At 42.0% G+C, this 22,778-nt stretch overlaps 1 protein-coding gene across 1 annotated transcript in view; it reads right to left on the reverse strand.

Annotated features, from left to right (window-relative positions):
• myo10 (myosin X) overlaps positions 1-22,778 on the reverse strand; it is a 151,717-nt gene that overhangs the window by 65,557 nt on the left and 63,382 nt on the right. Inside the window, exon 3 of the mRNA XM_079529117.1 lies at positions 18,694-18,852. Within this exon, the coding sequence (XP_079385243.1) occupies positions 18,694-18,852 (159 nt within the window). The remainder of the gene's footprint in view (positions 1-18,693; positions 18,853-22,778) is intronic.

Below are 22,778 nucleotides of genomic sequence, written 5' to 3' on the forward strand. Positions count from 1 at the left end.
GTGGGTGCTTGGTGGAGTGTGAAGAGGTGGGTGCTAGGTGGAGTGTGAAGAGGTGGGTGCTAGGTGGAGTGTGAAGAGGTGGGTGCTAGGGGGAGTGTGAAGAGGTGGGTGCTAGGGGGAGTGTGAAGAGGTGGGTGCTAGGGGGAGTGTGAAGAGGTGGGTGCTAGGGGGTTAAGTGGAGTTAAGTGGTGACTGGGGTGGATGTCACGGGTAGCTGCTTCTCTCTGGGGAGGTTTACACTTTAAACACATTAAAGCAGTAATGGGTTGGTTCCACAAGCAGAGTAAACAGTTTACACAAACACTAATCTGTGTGCGTGTGTGTGTGTGTGTGTGTGTGTGTGCGTGCGTGTGTGCGTGCGTGCGTGCGTGCGTGCGTGTGTGCGTGCGTGCGTCTGCTGTCCTGTTCCGGTCATGTGTCAGCCTGCTCCTCATGTGACTGCAGTGGTGTAAAAATGGTAACTAAGTACATTTTCTCAAGTACTGTATTCAAGTACAGTTTTCAGATACTTTTACTTGACTCGAGTATTTCCATATGTGGTCCTCCAGATTTTGAATGAGGGTTTCCATTTGAACGCATTGAGACCTGAGGCCTTCTACAAAGTCTACTTCATCATATCCATCATATCTTTTTTTTTTTTTTTTTTTAACATAATTATGTTCATTGATTTTTCGTCGGGATCGGGAGTTGAACCCGCGGCACACTGCCAGACTGGGTTGCCAGCCAAGGTGCCTGGACCGCTGAGCCATGGCCCAGGCAATTCTCTTTATTGTTAATGGCATTTAATGTTTGTGTTAGGAACAAGATGACGTAAATGTTCCCTTCATTGTCAATGGCGTTTTTAAAACAAACATTGATCTAAAAACAAACATTAAACCTGTATATAGGAGGGGCTAGCGCCCCTCAATAATGGTTAAAGTGGTTAAAAGCTATGGTGACAGATGCGTTCCATAGGTCTTAAAGTTCCCTGTGTGTTCACGTCATTCATGGGGGAAAAAAACCCTTGTTTTTTGGGCACAGTCATGATGCCTGTGTCTAAATGCAGCAATTACACCCATGTGGTCCTAATTATACCTCCACACGCACGCACACATGCCACGCACACACGCATAATGCACCACGCCCCTATAGAGCAATTCATCCAGTGCTTGGATGAAGTACTCCCACTTGTTACTTACTTTTACTTAAGTAAAAGTATCAATGCCACAAAGGAGAAATACTCTGCTACAAAAGGATACAAATACAGAATGGCCCATGTCACAAGTTTTTCCAAAGTTTTCAAAATGTGTCAAACTCTTGAAAATAGCAGATCTAAAAGCTTCACCACGAATCACATTGCGACATGAGCTTCTAGATCTGCTAATAATAGACAAAATATTAAACAGCGCTTAATTGCTTAATGTATGTTTTGTAATAATAATCAAATTCTACAAAGTAACTTTTCAAATAATTGTAGTGGAGTAAAATGTACAATATTTGCCTCTGAGGTGTAGTGGAGTAGAAGTATTGAAATGGAAATACTCAAGTAAAGCAAAAGTACCTCACGTCAGAATCCCTCCTTCCCCATTGGCTGGGGGCGATTAACACCTTGAGGGCCCGGACCTATTTAATCCATTAATAAAATGTGCCCATCATTTATAGCGCCCGGACCACTTTTACCGGCGGACCGGAAGTTGTTGTGAATGTCTGTGTAGCAGCTAACAATAGCCACACCACTCTAGAGTCGATCGACAACAACGGGAGGTAAGAATAAATCTATCGCGACTAGCGACTGGACCGCGGAGCGCCGTCTAACACATGATCTTTTTTCATAATTAGACGGGATGATTTAGATCGCGAGTTATGAATGTTTTAAGATTTTCGTTTTCGTCCGCTAAACAGGCAGGGAACATTTTCGATGACGTGTCACTGTTGTGCAACACCGATTTGATATCATTAATCTCCGTCCTATTTATCAATCTCCGTCTCGGGCAACTGACCGTGCACTTGAACTTGACGGTGATCTCCGTCTGGGGCCCTTAAACTGTTAATGCCGGCCCACCGGCGTTCAAGGACTCTGATTGGGCGTTCCCCTTGCGGTGTAATTTTCCCCGCTTCCGAAGCGGGACCACATTGCATGGTGTCATGAGAGACCCGTCCAAAAATAATTTACCTCGGTTTCCGTTTTTTTGGCGTTCGCCAAATGTTTATGTTTCCACGCTGGCCGTTTGTTTTGGCTTGATGTTCACGCGTGCGGAGCAATGCACCATGGGACATTGGAGCAATGCACCATGGGATATTAGAGCAATGCACCATGGGACATTGGAGCAATGCACCATGGGACATTGTAAAATCCTCAGCATTCACTCACTACTTTTGTGAAAATCTAAATCTATTGTAAAGAAGTATAAAGAAGTAGGGCATTCATTTATAGCTAAACATACAAAATATGGAGATACAAGGTTTCTTCTGCCTGACACCATCTACTGTTACTGTACGACGTCATCGTACAGAGAATAGCATAACAATATATACAGTGTATTTTCTGGGTGTGTCACAACACACAGTGTTTGTTTACATCCGGATCCCGTGGCCCTTCAAAGAAGGGTTTTCAGTGTTAAAATGTATCACACAGAAAATCTGTCGAAATATGTTGCAATTGTATAGGAACATTTTGCTGAAAGTTGTGAGAGTCCATTTTTTACATTTAACTTTTTAACTTAACTTTCACCCCACACAATGTGCCTGCCCCAAAACAGGTTGGAAGTGGTAAAATACAGCGTTTACTTTAACATGCTCTCCTGTCTGTATACTGTATGACTCAAGGAAGAGAGACAGACCTCATGCCCATGAAGATGGAGAGATAGATAGATTAGCAGACTGTAATGTCTCTCTCTCTCTCTCTCTCTCTCTCTCTCTCTCTCTCTCTCTCTCTCTCTCTCTCTCTCTCTCTCTCTCTCTCTCTCTCTCTCTCTCTCTCTCTCTCTCTCTCTCAAGATAATTTATCATTCAGTTCAATCTTCAACCACACAGACGGACACACGGACCAGTCACATGATTACATTGACAGGAAATGGGCTACAGATGAATGCAAGAATCTCTCTCTCTCTCTCTCTCCTCTAATGCATGTTATCTTGGCCCGGGGCCAGTAGTCACTTGGAGCTCTAATGCGCGCTGATACAATCAACGTGTGTCTGTGAAATAAGGTTAGAGCGAGCCACCGAGTCCCTCCTGTGAGGTTACAGGAACATCAACCTCTTTGGGTGAAAACATCACGCCGCGTTCAACTTCAAAACAAACAAGCTACACGAAACCCAAAACAATGACCAAGCGTGTTATGTTGAGGTTTTTTCTGGATCAAGGCCCACTAGGAAATCATCCTGTGTTAAGCAGTTTGATGCATGGGTGTTCAGAGCATGTTTCATGGATTGTGTCCCGGCTTGGCAACTTTAAGTTATTTAAGTTCACAAGGTTAAAAAGTAATTTAGAGGTTATTTAAATGAAAATGTTAAATTGGTAATTTATATAGCGCCTTTATCCAAGGCACTTAGGCACATAGATTGTGCATTACATTCACCCATTCACACACACATAACACCGATGGTGGCGGAAACCATGCAAGGCACCAACCAGCACATCAGGAGCAATTTGGGGTTCAGTGTCTTGCTCAAGGATACTTCGACATTAACTCTGGGGGAGCCCGGGTTCGAACTGGCAACCTTGCGGTTCCCATCCGGCTACTCTACCCCTGAGTCACTATCTATTTAGACAGATGCCAGGAGTTACCTGGTATTCAATATCTTCCAATATACATGGGTCATTATTTTGATAGGATCTATGCATTTGATGTAATGACCTTGCTTATTGTAAGTTTCTCTGGTTAATCTTAGTATTTTGCCAATCATTTTGGGATCGGCACGTTCATTGACATCACCAAGTGTGCGTCCGCCGAGCGAGAAAAAAACATGTAAAGGATTAAAAGAACACGGAACTGGCTGACAATATACGAATGAGTTGTTCACGCATTTTGGTGAGAGAAGGTGAGCGGAGATGGTGAAACAAAAACCTACGACTGACAGAGTGATTGACAGGCCACTGCGTCACTGGAGCGTTGGAAAACCTCCAGCTACTTTGTGCAGCTCGTGAGTCGTGACAAGGCATCACGTGACGGTTCGTATCATCACGTCTCGTTCAGATTATTTACATATTTTCAGGAATATTTGGAATATCAGACCTGTTTTCTTTATTTTTCTCTTCCTTTTCCTGAATGGAAACGATGGAAAAAAAACAACTGCACGAAAGATAATTGAAAAAAACGTATTAATAATACGTTTCCACCCCATCAGCCACAATGTCAAGCGTGTCACATTCCGTTCCCATGTTCCCTATATGGATGCCATTAACACAGAGCAGACACGCCAGACATGTAAACATTATTCATCTTTAGTTTGACATTATTCAGTTCAATGTTCTCACACACACACACACACACACACACACACACACACACACACACACACACACACACACACACACACACACACACACACACACACACACACACACACACACACACACACACACAGGAAATTAACTGCACATCGTGAATACAACCAATCATTTATTTATTTTTTATCTCTCTCTCTCTGTCCTAATGTTCTCTCTGTCCGTCCGTCCATCTCTCACCCTCTCTGTTAGTCTTTCACTCTCCGTCTCTCTGTGTTTGTGTGCATGCATGCGTGCGTGCCCCTCTCTCTCTCTCTCTCTCTCTCTCTCTCTCTCTCTCTCTCTCTCTGTCTCTCTCTCTCTCTGACAATGTAATTAAATACACAATGAGTAACTGAACCTCCTGTAGATCGTCCTTGTAGATCGTCTATTTTCAAATAGCTGGGGTGTATATAGAGTTAAAGAGTATGTTCTGTATGTTGACACTAGATTGACTCATATTGCTGGGGACCACCCTGCAACCCTCTCAACCACCACTGGGGGTCCCCGGCCCCCACTGACTTATGAAAACAACTTGACGTTTATTAATGTTTGTTTTAATATATATTGTCAGTGAAGATGATCTTTATAGCGTCTCTGTCGGGTGGAAACCTCATTCTGGTATGTCCAAATCTGTTTACCTTTCAGGATTTAAATTCTAAATCATCAAAATAAGTAGCAGATCTACAAGCTCGAAATGCTTCGCTTCCCATCGCGTTTAGAGCTTGTGGATCTGCTACTTTAGATGATCTTGTGTGACACTGCAGTTGGGCAAGTTGGGCGTTAATTTACAAAAAAAAAACGACAGCAACGGTTAAATGTAGCCTAAACATATCCTTTTATGAATGACCATCATGGTATAGTAAACTCTCTCATGATATAATGACCATCATGGTGTGTATAGTAACTCTCTCATGATATAATGACCATCATGGTATAGTAAACTCTCTCATGATATAATGACCATCATGGTATAGTAAACTCTCTCATGATATAATGACCATCATGGTATAGTAAACTCTCTCATGATATAATGACCATCATGGTATAGTAAACTCTCTCATGATATAATGACCATCATGGTATAGTAAACTCTCTCATGATATAATGACCATCATGGTATAGTAAACTCTCTCATGATATAATGACCATCATGGTATAGTAACTCTCTCATGATATAATGACCATCATGGTGTGTAATATGTGTATAGTAAACTCTCTCATGATATAATGACCATCATGGTATAGTAAACTCTCTCATGATATAATGACCATCATGGTGTGTATAGTAACTCTCTCATGTTATAATGACCATCATGGTGTGTATAGTAAACTCTCTCATGATATAATGACCATCATGGTGTGTATAGTAACTCTCTCATGATATAATGACCATCATGGTGTGTATAGTAACTCTCTCATGTTATAATGACCATCATGGTGTGTATAGTAACTCTCTCATGTTATAATGACCATCATGGTGTGTATAGTAACTCTCTCATGTTATAATGACCATCATGGTGTGTATAGTAACTCTCACATGATATAATGACCATCATGGTGTGTATAGTAACTCTCTCATGTTATAATGACCATCATGGTATAGTAAACTCTCTCATGATATAATGACCATCATGGTATAGTAAACTCTCACATGATATAATGACCATCATGGTGTGTATAGTAACTCTCTCATGTTATAATGACCATCATGGTATAGTAAACTCTCTCATGATATAATGACCATCATGGTATAGTAAACTCTCTCATGATATAATGACCATCATGGTGTGTATAGTAACTCTCTCATGATATAATGACCATCATGGTGTGTATAGTAACTCTCTCATGATATAATGACCATCATGGTGTGTATAGTAACTCTCACATGATATAATGACCATCATGGTGTGTATAGTAACTCTCACATGATATAATGACCATCATGGTGTGTATAGTAAACTCTCTCATGATATAATGACCATCATGGTGTGTATAGTAAACTCTCTCATGTTATAATGACCATCATGGTGTGTATAGTAACTCTCTCATGATATAATGACCATCATGGTGTGTATAGTAACTCTCTCATGATATAATGACCATCATGGTGTGTATAGTAACTCTATCATGATATAATGACCATCATGGTGTGTATAGTAACTATCTCATGATATAATGACCATCATGGTGTGTATAGTAACTCTCTCATGATATAATGACCATCATGGTGTGTATAGTAACTCTCTCATGTTATAATGACCATCATGGTATAGTAAACTCTCTCATGATATAATGACCATCATGGTATAGTAAACTCTCTCATGATATAATGACCATCATGGTGTGTATAGTAAACTCTCTCATGATATAATGACCATCATGGTGTGTATAGTAAACTCTCTCATGATATAATGACCATCATGGTGTGTAGTAAACTCTCATCCTGTTGTCCTTATATGATTATTACTGCATCACTGTCCAAAATTGTAACTTTTCAGGAAAATATTAAACTGTTTTCCAATGGATAATCATTTAGTCACAAGCTTGTGTTAACACTCCGAACGCCCAGGACGAAGTTCTTTGTCCTTTCTATTAGTAACGCCCAGGACGAAGTATTGTCCAAAAGACGAAGTTTATTGATACGAGAACAGATCGCATGGCTGTATAGCCCAGGCACGCCTCCTGGGCTCTCCTCGGTGACGCGCAAGAGTGAGGCGTCATCGAAAAACTCCCTCCCCTGTTTAGCTGATGAAAACGAAAATCTTAAAACGTTCATAAATCGCGATCTAAATCATCCCGTCTTTTTCTGAAAAAAGATCCTGTGTTAGACGGCGGTCCAGTCGCTAGTCTCGATAGATTTATTCTTGTCTCCCGTTGTTGTCGATCGACTCTATAGTGCTGTGGCCATTGTTAGCTGCACACAACATCATGAACTTCCGGCCGGTCCGTCCGGAAAAGGCGTCCGTGTTCATAAATCGACTAGGCGCATGAATGTAATGGATTAAATAGTGCCGGGCAATTAAAGTGTTAATACTTTTCATTGGTTCAATAATCAATATGTATAAAACCCACAGGAACACAAACATTTACACTACAATTAAAAAAAAAGCAAACATAACAATTGTTTTTGCTATTTGTGTGTATAATTTACAAAAAAAACAAAACAAACATTAACTCCGTGAAATATGGAGTTACGAGTCAGGAAACGCTGTAATCCCGTTATTATCATTAATATTCATATTCTAATAAACATGCACCCAGGTGGGCACATTCCAGCGATCGTCACTAACGAGCTCCATGTGTCCACATTTAGGTCAGGAGACCAAGTGGAATGTGAGGGCACGTGCACACGCACGCTCGCATGTGCACCCTGCACACACACACAAGCACACGCACAGACAGCCTCTCACGTGCACGCACGCATGCCTACATTAACACATCCATCTGAGGTTAACATGCTGCAGTGTCCATTGCACAGTGGAACTCTGTGTGTGTGTGTGCGTGTGCGTGTGCGTGTGCGTGTGCGCGTGTGTGCGTGCGTGCGTGCGTGTGCATATGTGCACACCCGCGTGTTCGCTTGCACAGCGAAACATAGTCTCAAAGTCACTCTTTTTTAACACATAAACAAACAGGGTGAGGAGACGTCAACTTCCTGTTGATCCAACTAGTTTAATCAGGAAGAAGACCCAGTGAGATAAGATAAGGTTATGGTACTAGTTCCTAGTTCCTATATATTGTGATGCCCTTGGACCCCCTGGAACCCCCCCCCCCCCCCCCAAGGACCGATGGGGGTCCACTTTAGGAACCATGTATGCTCTTTTATTCATTGACCCAGCGGCCAGCAACAGCAGAGCGGTGGCAATGAATGTTTCAACTTGGAGCCAATTCCTCAACGTGATAATTAATCTAATTATGACTTATCATTTAATGTAATTATCGCGCTGAGGAAGGCTCCAGATCCAGATCACACGCTTGTTGCCACTGGTCATTACATAACAGTGCATAAAATAACTTTAAATGAGTGTTACTGAAAAGACACCCCATAAACCACGTTGTAATGTGTGCGCGCGTGCACAGGCACACGCGCGCACAAGTGCCTGCACGCCGTGCAGGCACTTGTGCGCGCGTGTGCCTGTTGACTCGACTATGTGTGTGTGTGTGTGTGTGTGTGTGTGGCAAAAGGGAGGAATGTTAATTTATGCATGCATCATAGCTACCTGACCAATGGGCTCTCGCCAGGAAACAGAGACTAATTGTACAAATGAAGGAATTTCCTGTCATTAAATTATGTCATACAGTTTGAGACATGGATGGAATAGGCACACACACACACACACACACACACACACACACACACACACACACACACACACACACACACACACACACACACACACACACACACACACACACACACACACACACACACACACACACACACACACACACACACACACACACACACACACACACACACACACCATAACATAACCCAACGCACCCACAAAGCTCAGCAAAAACGAGAGGTAAGATGAAGAAAGGCGAGAGTGAGAGTGAGAGTGAGTGTGTGTGTGTGTGTGTGTGTGTGTGTGTGTGTGTGTGTGTGTGTGTGTGTGTGTGTGTGTGTGTGTGTGCGCGTGCGTGCACGTGTGTGTGTGTGTGTGTGTGTGTGTGTGTGTGTGTGTGTGTGTGCGCACAATGGGGGAGCTTCCATTGGACAGAGGAGATGATTGACAGCTCCACTCTACAGCACAGCTGGTTAGAATCAAACAGCTCAAAGCCATGTCAGTTAACCTGGAGGCTATGCACGCACGGACGCACACGCACACGCACACACACACACACACACACACACACACACACACACACACACACACACACACACACACACACACACACACACACACACACACACACGTTTATACGCAACGTTGCACATATTCACAACTTGATTTCATCCACTTTAAACCTGTCTGTTTTATATAAAAATTGTGCAACTAGCCAATATACAAGCTCACAATATGTCATATCACTCAGTAATTAATTGACTGGCTCTGGTCATTTAGTTTCAGCTGCACTCTTGTATTTATTGAAGTATAGTATGGCTGGCTTTTATTTTTATTTTTAAGTATTTACAATTTTCAATACTTCTACTTCACCAGTCTACATCTCAGAGGCAAATGGTACTTTTTACTCCACTACAATTATTGAACAACTTCAGTTACTTTGTAGATTTTAAATACAGTATTATTATTACATTAACCACTTCAGCACTATATAGACTTTGTCTGTCTGAAAATAGCTGATCTACAAGACCACAACGGCTCACATGAGCTATTTTCAAATTGTATACATTTAAAAAACATGAAATGGAAGATTTCTATATAGTATATTTTGATGCCAATACTTTTGTACTTTTACTCAAGTAAATTCTTGAATACCATACATTTACAAATAAATGCGAGTACTTTCACTGGTGGAAGGCGACAATCTGTCCAAATCTCGCCAAGTTGAAATGTGGACAAACGCACATTCTTCCACATTATCCAATTTACTCAGGATTACTATTTCCCAAAAGTCGATCTATTTTCAGCACACTTTCTTGAAATGTGATTACATGTAAAATGCAGTTAGATGAACACATTGTCATTATGTTTGTCTGTCACTGGTGTTACAGGTCTGGGACACTGTTGCCAAGTCTGGGACTTTGGGCTTGTTTTCCAGTAAAGCCGCTTGTAAATAGTGGTAGTTGTGGGTTGCTTTTGGAGTAGTAGTAGTAGTAGTAGTAGTTGCTAATTTAGGATTGCTTCCTAATGTTTATTACAACTTTTCCTTTTTTATATAGCAGATCTACAAGCTATTTTCAAATAGCTGTTGTAAATAGGGTTAAAGTGGTTCAACTGATTTTGATGCTGTATACAAGTCATTTTGCTCTGTGTGCGCGCGAGAGAGAGAGAGAGAGAGAGAGAGAGAGACCTATAGTTGCTTATTTTGGGCTTGTTTTAGTTGACCCTTCTACTTGTTTAGAAAATCTGGCAACACTGGTCACTGAGTGTGAACAAACACAGTGGCACATGCAGGAATGATGTATGTGGTACAACGTTCAGCAATATGTATGGAATAAAACATCAATAACTCATCATTTACAGGCACATTTTAGCCTAGTCTTGAGCCAAAAGTAAGTTAAGTCTTGGCTTGAGGACACAAATGTAGCTTATGGGTTGTGTTTAGAAGCAAGCAACTATTTTTAACTCATTGACTGCTAGATTTAATTCACCCTCTGATCTCCCGTTGCCAATATTGTAATCAATCATGTGGTAGTTTTTCTGCAGCCAAAATAATAGCGCCACCTCTAGGCCACAGGGGCGGCAGTGGCTCAGGGGTAGAGTGGCTGGTAGAGCAGCCGGATGGGAACTAGAAGGTTCCCAGTTCGATCCCAAGCTCCCCCCAGAGTTAGTGTTGAAGTGTCCTTGAGCAAGACTCTGAACCTATAAGTGCTCCCGATGTGCAGGTTGCGGTTGGTACCTTGCATGGTTTCCGCCGCCATTGGTGTGTGAAATACTGTGAATGTGTGTGTGAATGGGTGAATGTAATGCGCTTTGGATAAAAGCGCTATATAAATGCACCATTTACCATTTATAAATGAGAACTGCAGAGTGTTAATTGGCTTGAAGACAAGGTACGGTTGTTTTGTTAAGTTTACAAACCGGAGGGGGGGTTCCATGACTACAGTGTAGTACGGTGCAAGGCTCTAGATAGTTACAGGTAAAGGTATTAAAGTAAAACAAAGAAAAGAAGGAAAAGTTTTTTAAGAAAATAAAAAAGAAGGAGAAAAGCTTTTATGCTTTGATGGCAGACGTTCAAACTTCCTTCACATTGTGTTTTTTTTTCCACCAAAAAAATCTCTCTTAAATCAGGCATGTAACCTGGACGCCTGTGAATCGGGTCCTTGTTTGTCAGCCAAGAGCAATAGATCTCAGAACCCGGTGAGAGCAGTGATGGAAGAAGTAAAAGTATCAATAGCACAATGTAGAAATACTACTGTTACTAGTTAAAAAAAAAAACAAAGTCATGTATTCAAAATTCACCTGAGTAAAAGTACAAAATTATTGGCCTCAAAATATACATAAGTATACATAAGGGTCTAGTTGTGTTTTGGATGGTGGTCTTCATGGAGTGTTGGCAGGTGACAATGTGTCTTGGCAGAAGCAACGCACGCAGCCATGCATGTTGCAAGTGGTGGGAATTAATTTAAGCACATTTACAATTACTGTACAATTTTGAGGTATTTACCGTATTTTGCATTTTACTTGAGTATTTCCAATTTTCAATACTTTTACTTCTACTCCACTACTACATCTCAGAGGCAAATATTGTACTTTTACTCCACTACAATTATTTGTAGATTTTGATTATTATGACAACACATACAGTAACCACTTCAGCCCTATATACATTTTGGCCATTTGAAAATAGTGGTTCTACAAGTTCACAATGTGTCGCGATGAGACATATTGTGAGATTGTACTAGATCTGCTATTTTCAACATATTTGTTATACATTTGAAAACTTGACATCAGACATTCTGCACAATGAACTCGTACTTTCTACTTTTGGTACATTAACTACATTTTGATGCCAATACCTTTGTACTTAAATTTTGAATTCTGGACTTTTACAGTATTTTTATACTGCAGTATTGATACTTTTACCTAAGAAAAAAGAAAGTGAGAACTTTTGTCCACCACCAGACATGATACCCTAACAGTTTGGAATTACACCGAAAGATGGAAAAAATGAGGTGCACAAGACATACTTATTCATTTTCTTCCATATTTACAGTAGGCTAACCAAAGCGCTGTATAGACTACTACATTATCATGCCAGGGGAGAAAAGAATAGTTTTGTCTTGACTTGTAACCTTGCCTATCCTTGCGTCATTTGGCTGTACTGTACATACTGTCCTTGCCTCTACAGATCCTAAACCTAAACCGTCCTTGCATCCTAGCCAGTCGATCCTTGCGTCCTTGCCGCCCTGTACTACCAACAGACATGAAAATATGTTTCATAACCTTTTTTTTTTAATATAGTTTGGCAAAACAGCATGTTGTGATGGATGGTGTTGTTGTTTGAGTTGGATAAAACATCATATCTTCGGAAACCAACTGAACCCTGTACTTTCCTTGAAACACAGACAAGAGATAACTCAGCGACTTTTCTTTTTGTGTGTTAAATGTGACTGTGAAGAATGTGACTGAGGTTAAGATAGGATTTCATATCACGAAATCATATGTTCTTGGTTCTTGCGCTTCTGCAAAACACGATACCCATGTCACAACAGAAGACATATTTTGTCAGTTTTCACAATCTTTTGGTTTTCGTGGGACAAGCAGGGATGTAGTTTGCTGCTCATCTGTCCATCAATTTGAAATTATTCTTTAGTGATTGTTTTAAACTTCCTGAGGGTGGCTTTAGTTTATCACATGGGACAACGTGCTTGATTTACTTCACTGGTTCTCAACCTGTGGGCCAGGGGGGTCCCCAGATGATTTACTTAATGTGCAACATTGTTTTCGCAACATACTGTACAGTATAAGTGTAGAGTATCTGTACATTCCTAAAGTGACAATTTAAGGACTTTTAAGACCTTTTCCATACCTCCAGAATGAATGAATGAATGAATGAATGAATGAATGAATGAATGGATGAATGGATGAATGAATGAATGAATGAAAACATAAATAATACCATTACTGCGTCAAATGTAATCGACAAACTATGCTATAACACAATTGTCAAACATTGGCCAAATTGTCAAATATTAGCTGAGAAATAGGCAAAGATTTTGAAAATAAGACAATTTTCATCTCTGGAACACAGGAACACAAAATGTAATGCCTCAACTCCTACAATTCTAAGTACCTGTCAGGGATTTTTTGGGGATCGTGGCCTGAAAAGATTGAGAACCACGTGATTTATTGAACTGACTCTGTGTGAATAATGCTGCTAAAACCACCCACCAGGAACTGCCAAGTAGCTTACACTAAAACACTGAGATTTATTTAGCAAATAAAGTTTGACCCAGTTGTGTGGTACATGAGATGATCCGCACAAACACTATTCAGGGGTCTGGCATGAGAGTAGTGACACCAAAAAATCCTAAATTTCACACATATATGGGACATTACATTACATTTTCACTACTACTTAAACATTTGTTTTCTATATGGAATTTCTTAGATTAGGGACCCATACAAATGTGTCCTCAACCCACATATGGGTCCTGAGTCGAGTGACCCACTGTTTGGGAAGCACAGCTTTAATTAGCATACTGTACTGTATGTATAAAGCCGAGAGCGGTGTGTCTGTGGCTCAGGGTGAAGCCAGGTGGCCGTTTTGGAACAGATCCACTCGTTGGCTTCAAAGTGACGTATTCAGTCACATTCAGACCCACAGTTCTCACAGTTCCACCCATGGTCGCTCGGTTTACCAGAAAACCCTTTTTCACCCAAACCATCTCCTTTAATTTCCACTGCTCCGTCGCAGCTTTGACATCACGGGAGAGACAAGAAATAACGCCACATGCCTGCCTCTGCTCCTCTCCTGTGGGTGTAGTGGACCAAGGAGGCGGGGCGGCGGCCATGATGAATTGATTGGATAATTGGGACCATAAGGGAGCATTCAGACGTGATTATGGGATGGCATTTTTTCTTTTTGTCAAAGGTTACCATGGTTACCACCATGGCTAAATGCACGCGGATGGCATCAACCTTGTGTCCCAGAATTCTCTTTCTGGAGAAAAAAGCGCTGCCTCAGTGTAGTTAATTAGGTTAGGTGAAAAACCTAGACGAGATGTCTGCAAAAAAGAACGCTGTAAGGATTCTTTCTAGTGTGTGTGTGTGTGTGTGCGCACGCACAAGTGCACGCACGCATGCGTGCTTGTGACGATCTGCGCCATTAAGAACAAAGCTCCTTTGTTTGCTGCAAATTAGCTTATTGCGCAAAGCGGCTCTGTACATGTGATAGCATCTGTTGTTGTTGAGTACAGTTCACAGGTAAAACCATGTCTCTCACCACCATTATGTCTAATTCACACATGCAGCGGTGTCGCTTACTGTCACAAACCCACATTTTCAGAATATCACCATGAATGGTAAATGGTGCATTTATATAGCGCCTTTATCCAAGGCACTTTACATAGATTGTGCATCAATTCACCCATTCACACACCGATGGCGAGGAAACCATGCAAGGCACCAACCTGCACATCATGAGCACATTATGGGTTCAGAGTCTTGCTCAACGACACTTAGACACTAACTCTGGGGGAGCCTGTGATCAAACTGGGAACCTCATGGTTCCCTTCCAGCTGCTGTACCGGCCACTCTACTCCTGAGCCACTGCCCATGATTGATATTGTTGGTGTCTGGCAGAATCCCTGCCGGACAGTGTTTTTCTTTTTTTTGCGTAAATGAGTGTCCTACTTGATCATACCACAGCTCACACAAAAGCATCAAAAGCAGCAGATCTACAAGCTTGCGTTTCAAGCTTGTCGATCTGCTACTTTGTCTAGTTTTTAATTTGAATCCTGCAAAGTAACAGTTTTGTACATGCTGTATGATGTTTCCACCTGACAGAGACCATACATCAAAGACTGAAGGACGTATGTCTCAATAAGATTTAGAAAATGCATTCATCTTCCGTAGACCTGACTATTGTAACGGTGTCTTCACAGCTACATCAGGCAACTGCAGTTGATTCAGAATGCTGCTGCTCGACTACTTATACCAAGGAAAGGGATTCCGTTCAATTTCAGAGAGAGAGAGAGAGAGAGAGACAGAGAGAGAGAGGCAAGTTATATCACTCTAGTTAACTTCTTAGACTGGCTCGCTTTATGTCAAAATAGTAGGCCTACCGTTGGCTAATAACGCTTTGAATGGTTTATCCAATACATACGTGTGGGATCTTATACAATAGGCAATAGCACCATCCAGACCTCTCAGGTCGTCTGGGAAAGGTCATATCTAGAACAAGCTCCTAGAATCAGAACTAAACATGGAGAAGCAGTGTTCAGTTTGTGTACACACAAACCCCCAGAACACTGCAGGTCTGCTACAACTCTCTTTTAAATCAAAGCTGAACTACTTTTCTGTTTGCCGCTAGCCTTGGGGACTGCGGGCGTTCAAAGGGGGAAAAAATGCCTGGGCAAGCCCAGCAGGAAAAGTGACATAGGAGTGGGAGTGAACCTCGTATTTTGCTAACCAATAAGAATGCAGAGGGGTGTTGCTCCAAATGTGGTGACATCAGTGTTCTCCACTGTGTGGTGGACCTTCGTGTGGCTCATAGGTTGGTGAACCAATAGGAAGTCGGCATCGGTTTCGATCGCTACTTTGATCCACCCCTCTATGCCTAGATAAGCAGAGGGCTCTTTCAGGCTAGTTTGCCGCTGACCTTTTTGGAAGCTTTGGGTTCTTGCACTATTTTCTTTTCTTTTCTATAAAGGGATAAATTGATTATTTACTGTACATTTTACAATTGCATTTGCTTTTGTGCATGCCGTACATACTAGTTATACGTCGACACACGTACAGGTCTGGGTGTTAAACCAAGCGGAGCGGCACTCCAGACATCATGGATGAGTTTCAGTGCAGACGTCGAAAACAAGCGAGACTTCTCTCTGACAGAATATCCGCAGGGAACATCAAGTATAATCACTCCACATTCCACCTGTCTGAGGGGAGTTTAACCCATTACGACCAGAGGTCGATTATAAAAAATGTCTTCTAAATCCTTATGTTATTATATCAGTGGTGCTCAAAACTTTTTCATGTCAAAATATTTAAAGAGTGAAGTAAAAAATGTTACAATCTACAAAAAAAATGCAGATATACAAGCTATCTGCAATTTATGAATAGCCAAAGTATAAAATAATGGTTTAAATATTTGAACACTCCCATACACACACTCTACAGGGACATTTCGCAGAAAAACGTGAGTTCACGCATGTGTCTGCCGTCTGTATAGGCACACTATACTGAACCACTGTCGAGACCTGGAATTTTGTCATTGTCTCCACCAGGCCGAAGGCATGGGGAGAGAGTATGTTTTTCACTCCGTCCGTGTGTGTGTGTGTGCGTCCTTCCTTCCGTCCGTCTGTTACCAGCTAATCTCCGGCACCGTTAACCCGGTCGATGCCAAACTTTGCACACACACTCCCTGGATGCCAACGATGAACCTCTGCCCCGCATTTTCCAGAACGGCCTGTTATAGCGCCACCATGAGGCAGCTTTTCACATTGTTTACCTAAAACTGCACCGATCTGCGTGAAACGTTGCATGCACACTCCCTAGAGGCCAAGGACAAACCTTTGACCTGCATTTTCCACATCAGCGCCACCAGGAGGCCGAATTTTGTAAAACACATTTTTGGATATTACTCCTCCAGATTATCTCTATGGTCATGTGCTCAAGTCGGATCTGTCCGATATTTCATATTCCATCCTAATTGGCTATAATTGGCTTTCACAGTTTGCAAGATTGCCCCGTTTTGAACAAAAGCCTCAAATCATGAACGCAGCATGCAATTTACGTCAAATCTTTCACACATTTTCTTACTAGGCTGAGGAATATATCCCACCCTTTTCACATTGGCCATTGGTTATAGCGCCACCAACAGGTTGATTTTTGCAAAACACATTTTTGGAACAAAACGCCTCAAATCATCCAATTGCCATCAAAGGCAAACATATTACTTATTTATATTACTCCTAAACATTTTGCCAAACATCTCACACAGTCCTATCCTCCTGGTGGAGACCTGTGCCCAGAAGGGCACTTTTTCTAGTTGATAACTGAGAAGTGGGGACATTCATTTACGGAATGAAGATGGCTGATTGTTTGGTCTGAGATGTGAGGTGTTTAACACTCCCAGACAGACAGAACCACTCTCCAGCAGAACATTCCACAGTAACGTGACCTCAAACACCTCCTGTCTTCACCAATCTACTCTCACATTTCAGGGGACCCCCCTCCCCACACACTGCCCTCCTGGAGTGCCTCTCTCTCTCCCCTCATCTTATCTGTGTTTGTCTAGACGAATGTCTAAACCCAATTATGTAATGATTGCAGCTACTTTCAACCATGGGCTTGGACATTCTTGCATTGACACAAGAAGGTTCCACATCTGCTTTCCATGTTGATTTTGAGAGGTGTTCTGTGATGCTGGGTTTCCACTTACACTACATATCCCTCCATATACTGTAAGTGTGTTTGAAAGGTGTGTGTGTGCGCGCGTGTGTGTGTGTGTGTGTGTGTGTGTGTGTGTGTGTGTGTGTGTGTGTGTGTGTGTGTGTGTGTGTGTGTGTGTGAGTGTGTGTGAGAGTGTGTGTGAGAGTGTGTGTGTGTGTGTGTGTGTGTGTGCGTGCGTGCGTGCGTGCGTGCGTGCGTGCGTGCGTGCGTGCGTGCGTGCGTGCGTGCGTGCGTGCGTGCGTGCGTGCGTGCGTGCGTGCGTGCGCGCGTGCTTGCATTGTACAGGGCGGTAAAAGTGTGTGGTCTTCTTGAGCACATATTGATATGGTTGGAGGTTCCTCTCTCACTCGGATAATGATGTTTGGAAGATAATCTATCAGACAGTCGAGGGATTTAACTTAATAAAGAAAGACGAAGTGAAAGATGACAGACTCAAACGCTGGGAAAACTGGGGAGACCACAATAAGGCAGAATTAAGTAGTCTCTAGTCTATACTAGCTGTCCTAGAACATGTTCGCGCCTGTACAAAAGTGCATTAAATAATGCAACCATGAATTCAACGTAGAGGATTTTAACGACATCTACCGACCATCATTACCCTAATAGAGGTGCTTTTAGACACCCACAGGCATGGATTCTCAAACCTCTGTTTCAGAGACGAATTTAATTGTTATCAATCTATCCATTTTTATGTACTGTAGTATAATCTTGACCTGGCTGCCATTGCAGCTGCATGGTTTATAATGATCTAGTAATCTGAAAGAGACCTATATATAGAGGGGCGGAACAAACTAGCGCTGGAAACCGACGCAGACTTCCTATTGGTTCACCATATCCCCCCGCTCCAAGACAGCCAATGAAGAGAAAGTCATGAAAAAGTCACAACTAGTGCAACGACTGAATATAGACCAGCTTGCTCCACCAGCGGGTAAAGAAAACAAAACAAAAAACAGTTGATGTTAGATATGAAAGGACTTACATAGATGCTCCTCTGCTGGTAGCGGAGGAACAGGTTGTGCATGATGGCTCCGTCATGGAGGTCCTCCAGACAGGCCATGTCCTCCACACCTCTGACACTGCTGGGGTCCATGGCCTGGACCTTCTGCCTCGTCAGCGCGTTCTGCTTGTAGGTGTACACCTGGTGATGGAGAGAGAGAGAGGAGGTAAGAGAGAGAAAGGGGGTAAGAGAGAGAGGGGGGGGAGATTATTATACAATTTAGGCATTTAGTGGGTGCAGTACTTAGACCAGTCATTAGTCCTACAACTACAACCTATCTCAAACCCTCACCCTAAACCTAACCTCCCAACGGGGCAGCACACCTAAACCTAACCTTAACCCATGTCTAACCAATGACTAGTCTAAACTAAGTATGCACCCCCATTTAGCAGACGCTCTTATCTAGAGTAATTTACAGTAACACACACACACACACACACACACACACACACACACACACACACACACACACACACACACACACACACACACACACACACACACACACACACACACACACACACACACACACACACACACACACACACACACTATAAACTATAGGATACCACACACACGTAAACTATAGGATACCAGGTAATCACTGAAACACTAAAAAAGAAAAACAATATTAGTATATTACAGATGGAGACAGACAGACAGACAGACAGACAGACAGACAGACAGACAGACAGACAGACAGACAGACAGACAGACAGACAGACAGACTTCTAGTGTTCGTAACTCGCAGCATGTGCGGTCAAGTAAAATGTTGATTTAATTCCAAATGTGCCAAATAAAACATGTTTTACTTGGCCTTTGCAAACAACAATGCCAAGCAAAACAGAACCAAGTCAATATATACAATATACAATAAGAATAAAATGCTAATATAATAGAGAACAATCCAATATATAGGATGGTCAGTCGAGCAGTATAGTCTGAAATACTATTTCTGTATGATATCGTCTCTGTCGGGTTAAAATTTCTAAAATAGCAGAAGTAGCAGATCTACAAACTCAAAACATGTTGCTTTGTACCCTGTTTCGAGCTTGCAGATCTTTTGATGCTTTTGTGTGACACTGTAATATGATCAAGTAGGACGTTAATTAAAAAAAAAAAACATAAAAAGTTAGAATACGGACATACAAGGTTTCTGCCCGACATATTGTACAGTTTGAGAAACAACAGGCTCCAGTGTTGTATACTGTACATGAGTGGGATAGATGCATGAATGAACCAACTGCTGTCTGGGGTAAAGGTTATGAAAACATTTAGTGTCAAAACAAGTTCACTGTTCTTTAAAACAAGTCACCAGATTACTTTTTTTCCTTTGGACAACGTGTTTTAAAGTCAACATTCTCGCAGTCAGAGCAGAGGTCGATTAGGGGTCCTTTGTCAAATGTAATGGTGTTGAGTACCTATGTACATTTGCTCAAGTTACTGTACTTGAGTACAATTTCGAGGTACTTGCAGTACATACTTGAAACTTCTACTCCACTATATCTCAGTATCACAATCAATTGTGTCAACTATTTGACAGCTTTAGTTACTGGTTACTTTGCAGATTTAAGTTATATTACGCTGCATCATCAGAGCAATGGACAGAGTTATGGCCATTGTCGGTATTAAAGTGGCACCCTTTATAATTAATAAAATTCATCAATCAATCTGTACGGTAGAGTATGTTAATACAATATAATAGACAATTGGGGTGGTTATATTTTGTCTCCCTGCTCTTCTACTGAGACACCTCAAACACCTACACACAGGATCTGACACGGATTTTGACCTGATGGTCAAGATTCAATGTATCCCCTGAGCAAGCAGGCTCTAATAGCTCAATGGTAAAACATTCTGAGCTTGTGCAGGAAACCGGGTTGAAATCGGAGGTGGAAGAGGAAAGTTAGATATTGCAGCTTTTAACACTGCTGTACCACTGTTGACTGATTGATTGTCATGACAGAGCCCTAAACAGTTTTTGTACAAAGTTTGATGAAGATTAAGTAGAAAAAGTAAGCCTTGCCGAGACATGAGGCCCATAGGGCAGAAGCCTATATCTCCTGTTTCTGTAGGCTAGTGTGAGGCAGCTTGATGTACAAGTACACCCCCTGGACATGACGCTAGTATGGGTCCCAGTTTTATAGTCTTTGGTATGACCCGGCCAGGGATCAAACCCCGACCTCTAACCACAAGGCCACTGAGCTGGTTTGATGCAGATTGAAGCATCACAATGATTGACCTGGGGCCCATGTGGGGGCACCTGTGGTCCCTGGTGTGACCCTTGAACAGTGTTGGTTCCAAGTGTTGGTGTGGATCGGAGCAACGGTGTGCCTCGCGAGTCCGGATGTTACGTTTGTGATGTCGACCCACAGTTCATCCATTGATCAGTCGAAAGTGCTTCTGAACATATTGCTAGTTTGGCCAATTAAAATGCTCTAATCTTAAAAAAAGGAAAGGATCTATCTCAATGTGTCGCAGACATGTTTTCCATAGAAGACATGCTGCAGGATTCTATGGAATCAGTCATGGCGACTGAGAACTTTAATCCACTGATGTCGTCAAAAACAGCCAAATCATGGCTGACGTGTCTGTGGTCAATGGTCATGTGTTTGCCTGTCACAGTGTCCCTCGGGTCACAAGCTGAACACCAAGAGCTTTGAATAAACCTTTCTTCTTCCAAACTCAGCATTCTTTACAGTTTTTGGCTCACGTAACGAACGAACATCCATCCAAGACACACAAAGAGACCAGAAAACCGCCTGACCACGAGATATTTTTACAAGCGTCTTTCAAAGAACGTGATGTTTTCTGAAAGAGTTATTTAAAGATTTGGACGTCCGTGTGTCGACCACGGCCATAAACACTTTGCCTCAAGACAGAGTGTTCCTGCCCGCCAATGACCAGGATCAATATATAACTCCATCTGTGATGCCAGATTTTGGGAGAGAAATAGGCAACCAGGTGAATGAAAACATTCACCTGGTTGCTTGTGCAATGAGCTTCTATTCTAGTTCTGCCACTGCCAGATCTGCTATTTTCAATTGAATCTTGGGGGGAAAAGTGTCACAATGTGCCACACAATCTTTTTATTCGGGGGGTCCTTGCTTGACCTGAAAATAACATTAGGAAGAAATGAAAACAAAAGATACATGTAAATTCACAAAGGTGGCATTCAATGCCGCCATTTTTCCTTTTTCTCCTTTGTATTATTCTGTAAATTTGTTATGCTGTTCATGAATTGAATACATACTGTAGGACCACAATGGAAACAAGCCCTTAATGTCTCACACACACACACACACACACACACACACACACACACACACACACACACACACACACACACACACACACACACACACACACACACACACACACACACACACACACACACACACACACACACACACACAGTACAGAGTAGCCTACAGTACAGAGTAGCCGCTCTACACTACTACTGATACTGCTACTACTGTACTAGTATGATCAAGTAGGGCATTCAATTACGGGAAAAAACCATAACAAGTTGAAATATAAGAGGTTTCTACGCGACAGCAACTCACATGTATGTTTTGCTTGTCAGACACTGTAATGTAGTAGTTTTGTCTTTAGCCTGCTGTTGATAAGCTATGCTGAAACAAGACCAGGGTCAAACTGTACTTACAGTCATTCCTGATATCCCAGACATGCAAGCTGTGTTTGTGTTTCAACACAGAGCTGTTAAAAAAACATAATCGAAGAGATCCATTGCTACAGTAAGTGAGATTAGGAAATGAGACATCTGCACTGCTTCTTGGTAATGTCACTCTGGCCTCGTAAAACAATCGGTGTCACTGAATGAAAAGGCTGTGCATTATCGTGATTATTGGCACGTTAGTGATGCGGTCGGGAACGAGGCACTAGCCATTACAGACTGATAGAACACCTGCAGCATCCTGTTGCATCAGGGTTTCTCAAGGTGGGTGCCATGGCACCCTAGGCTGCCGTGACGCAAGTCCAGGGGTGTCACAGAACACTTCAGTTTGACCACTTAGACCGTCTAGACTTAGTAAAACGGTTCTTGG

Source organism: Electrona antarctica (genome assembly GCF_951216825.1).
Source record: "Electrona antarctica genome assembly, chromosome: 19".
NCBI classification, from domain to species: Eukaryota; Metazoa; Chordata; class Actinopteri; order Myctophiformes; family Myctophidae; genus Electrona; species Electrona antarctica.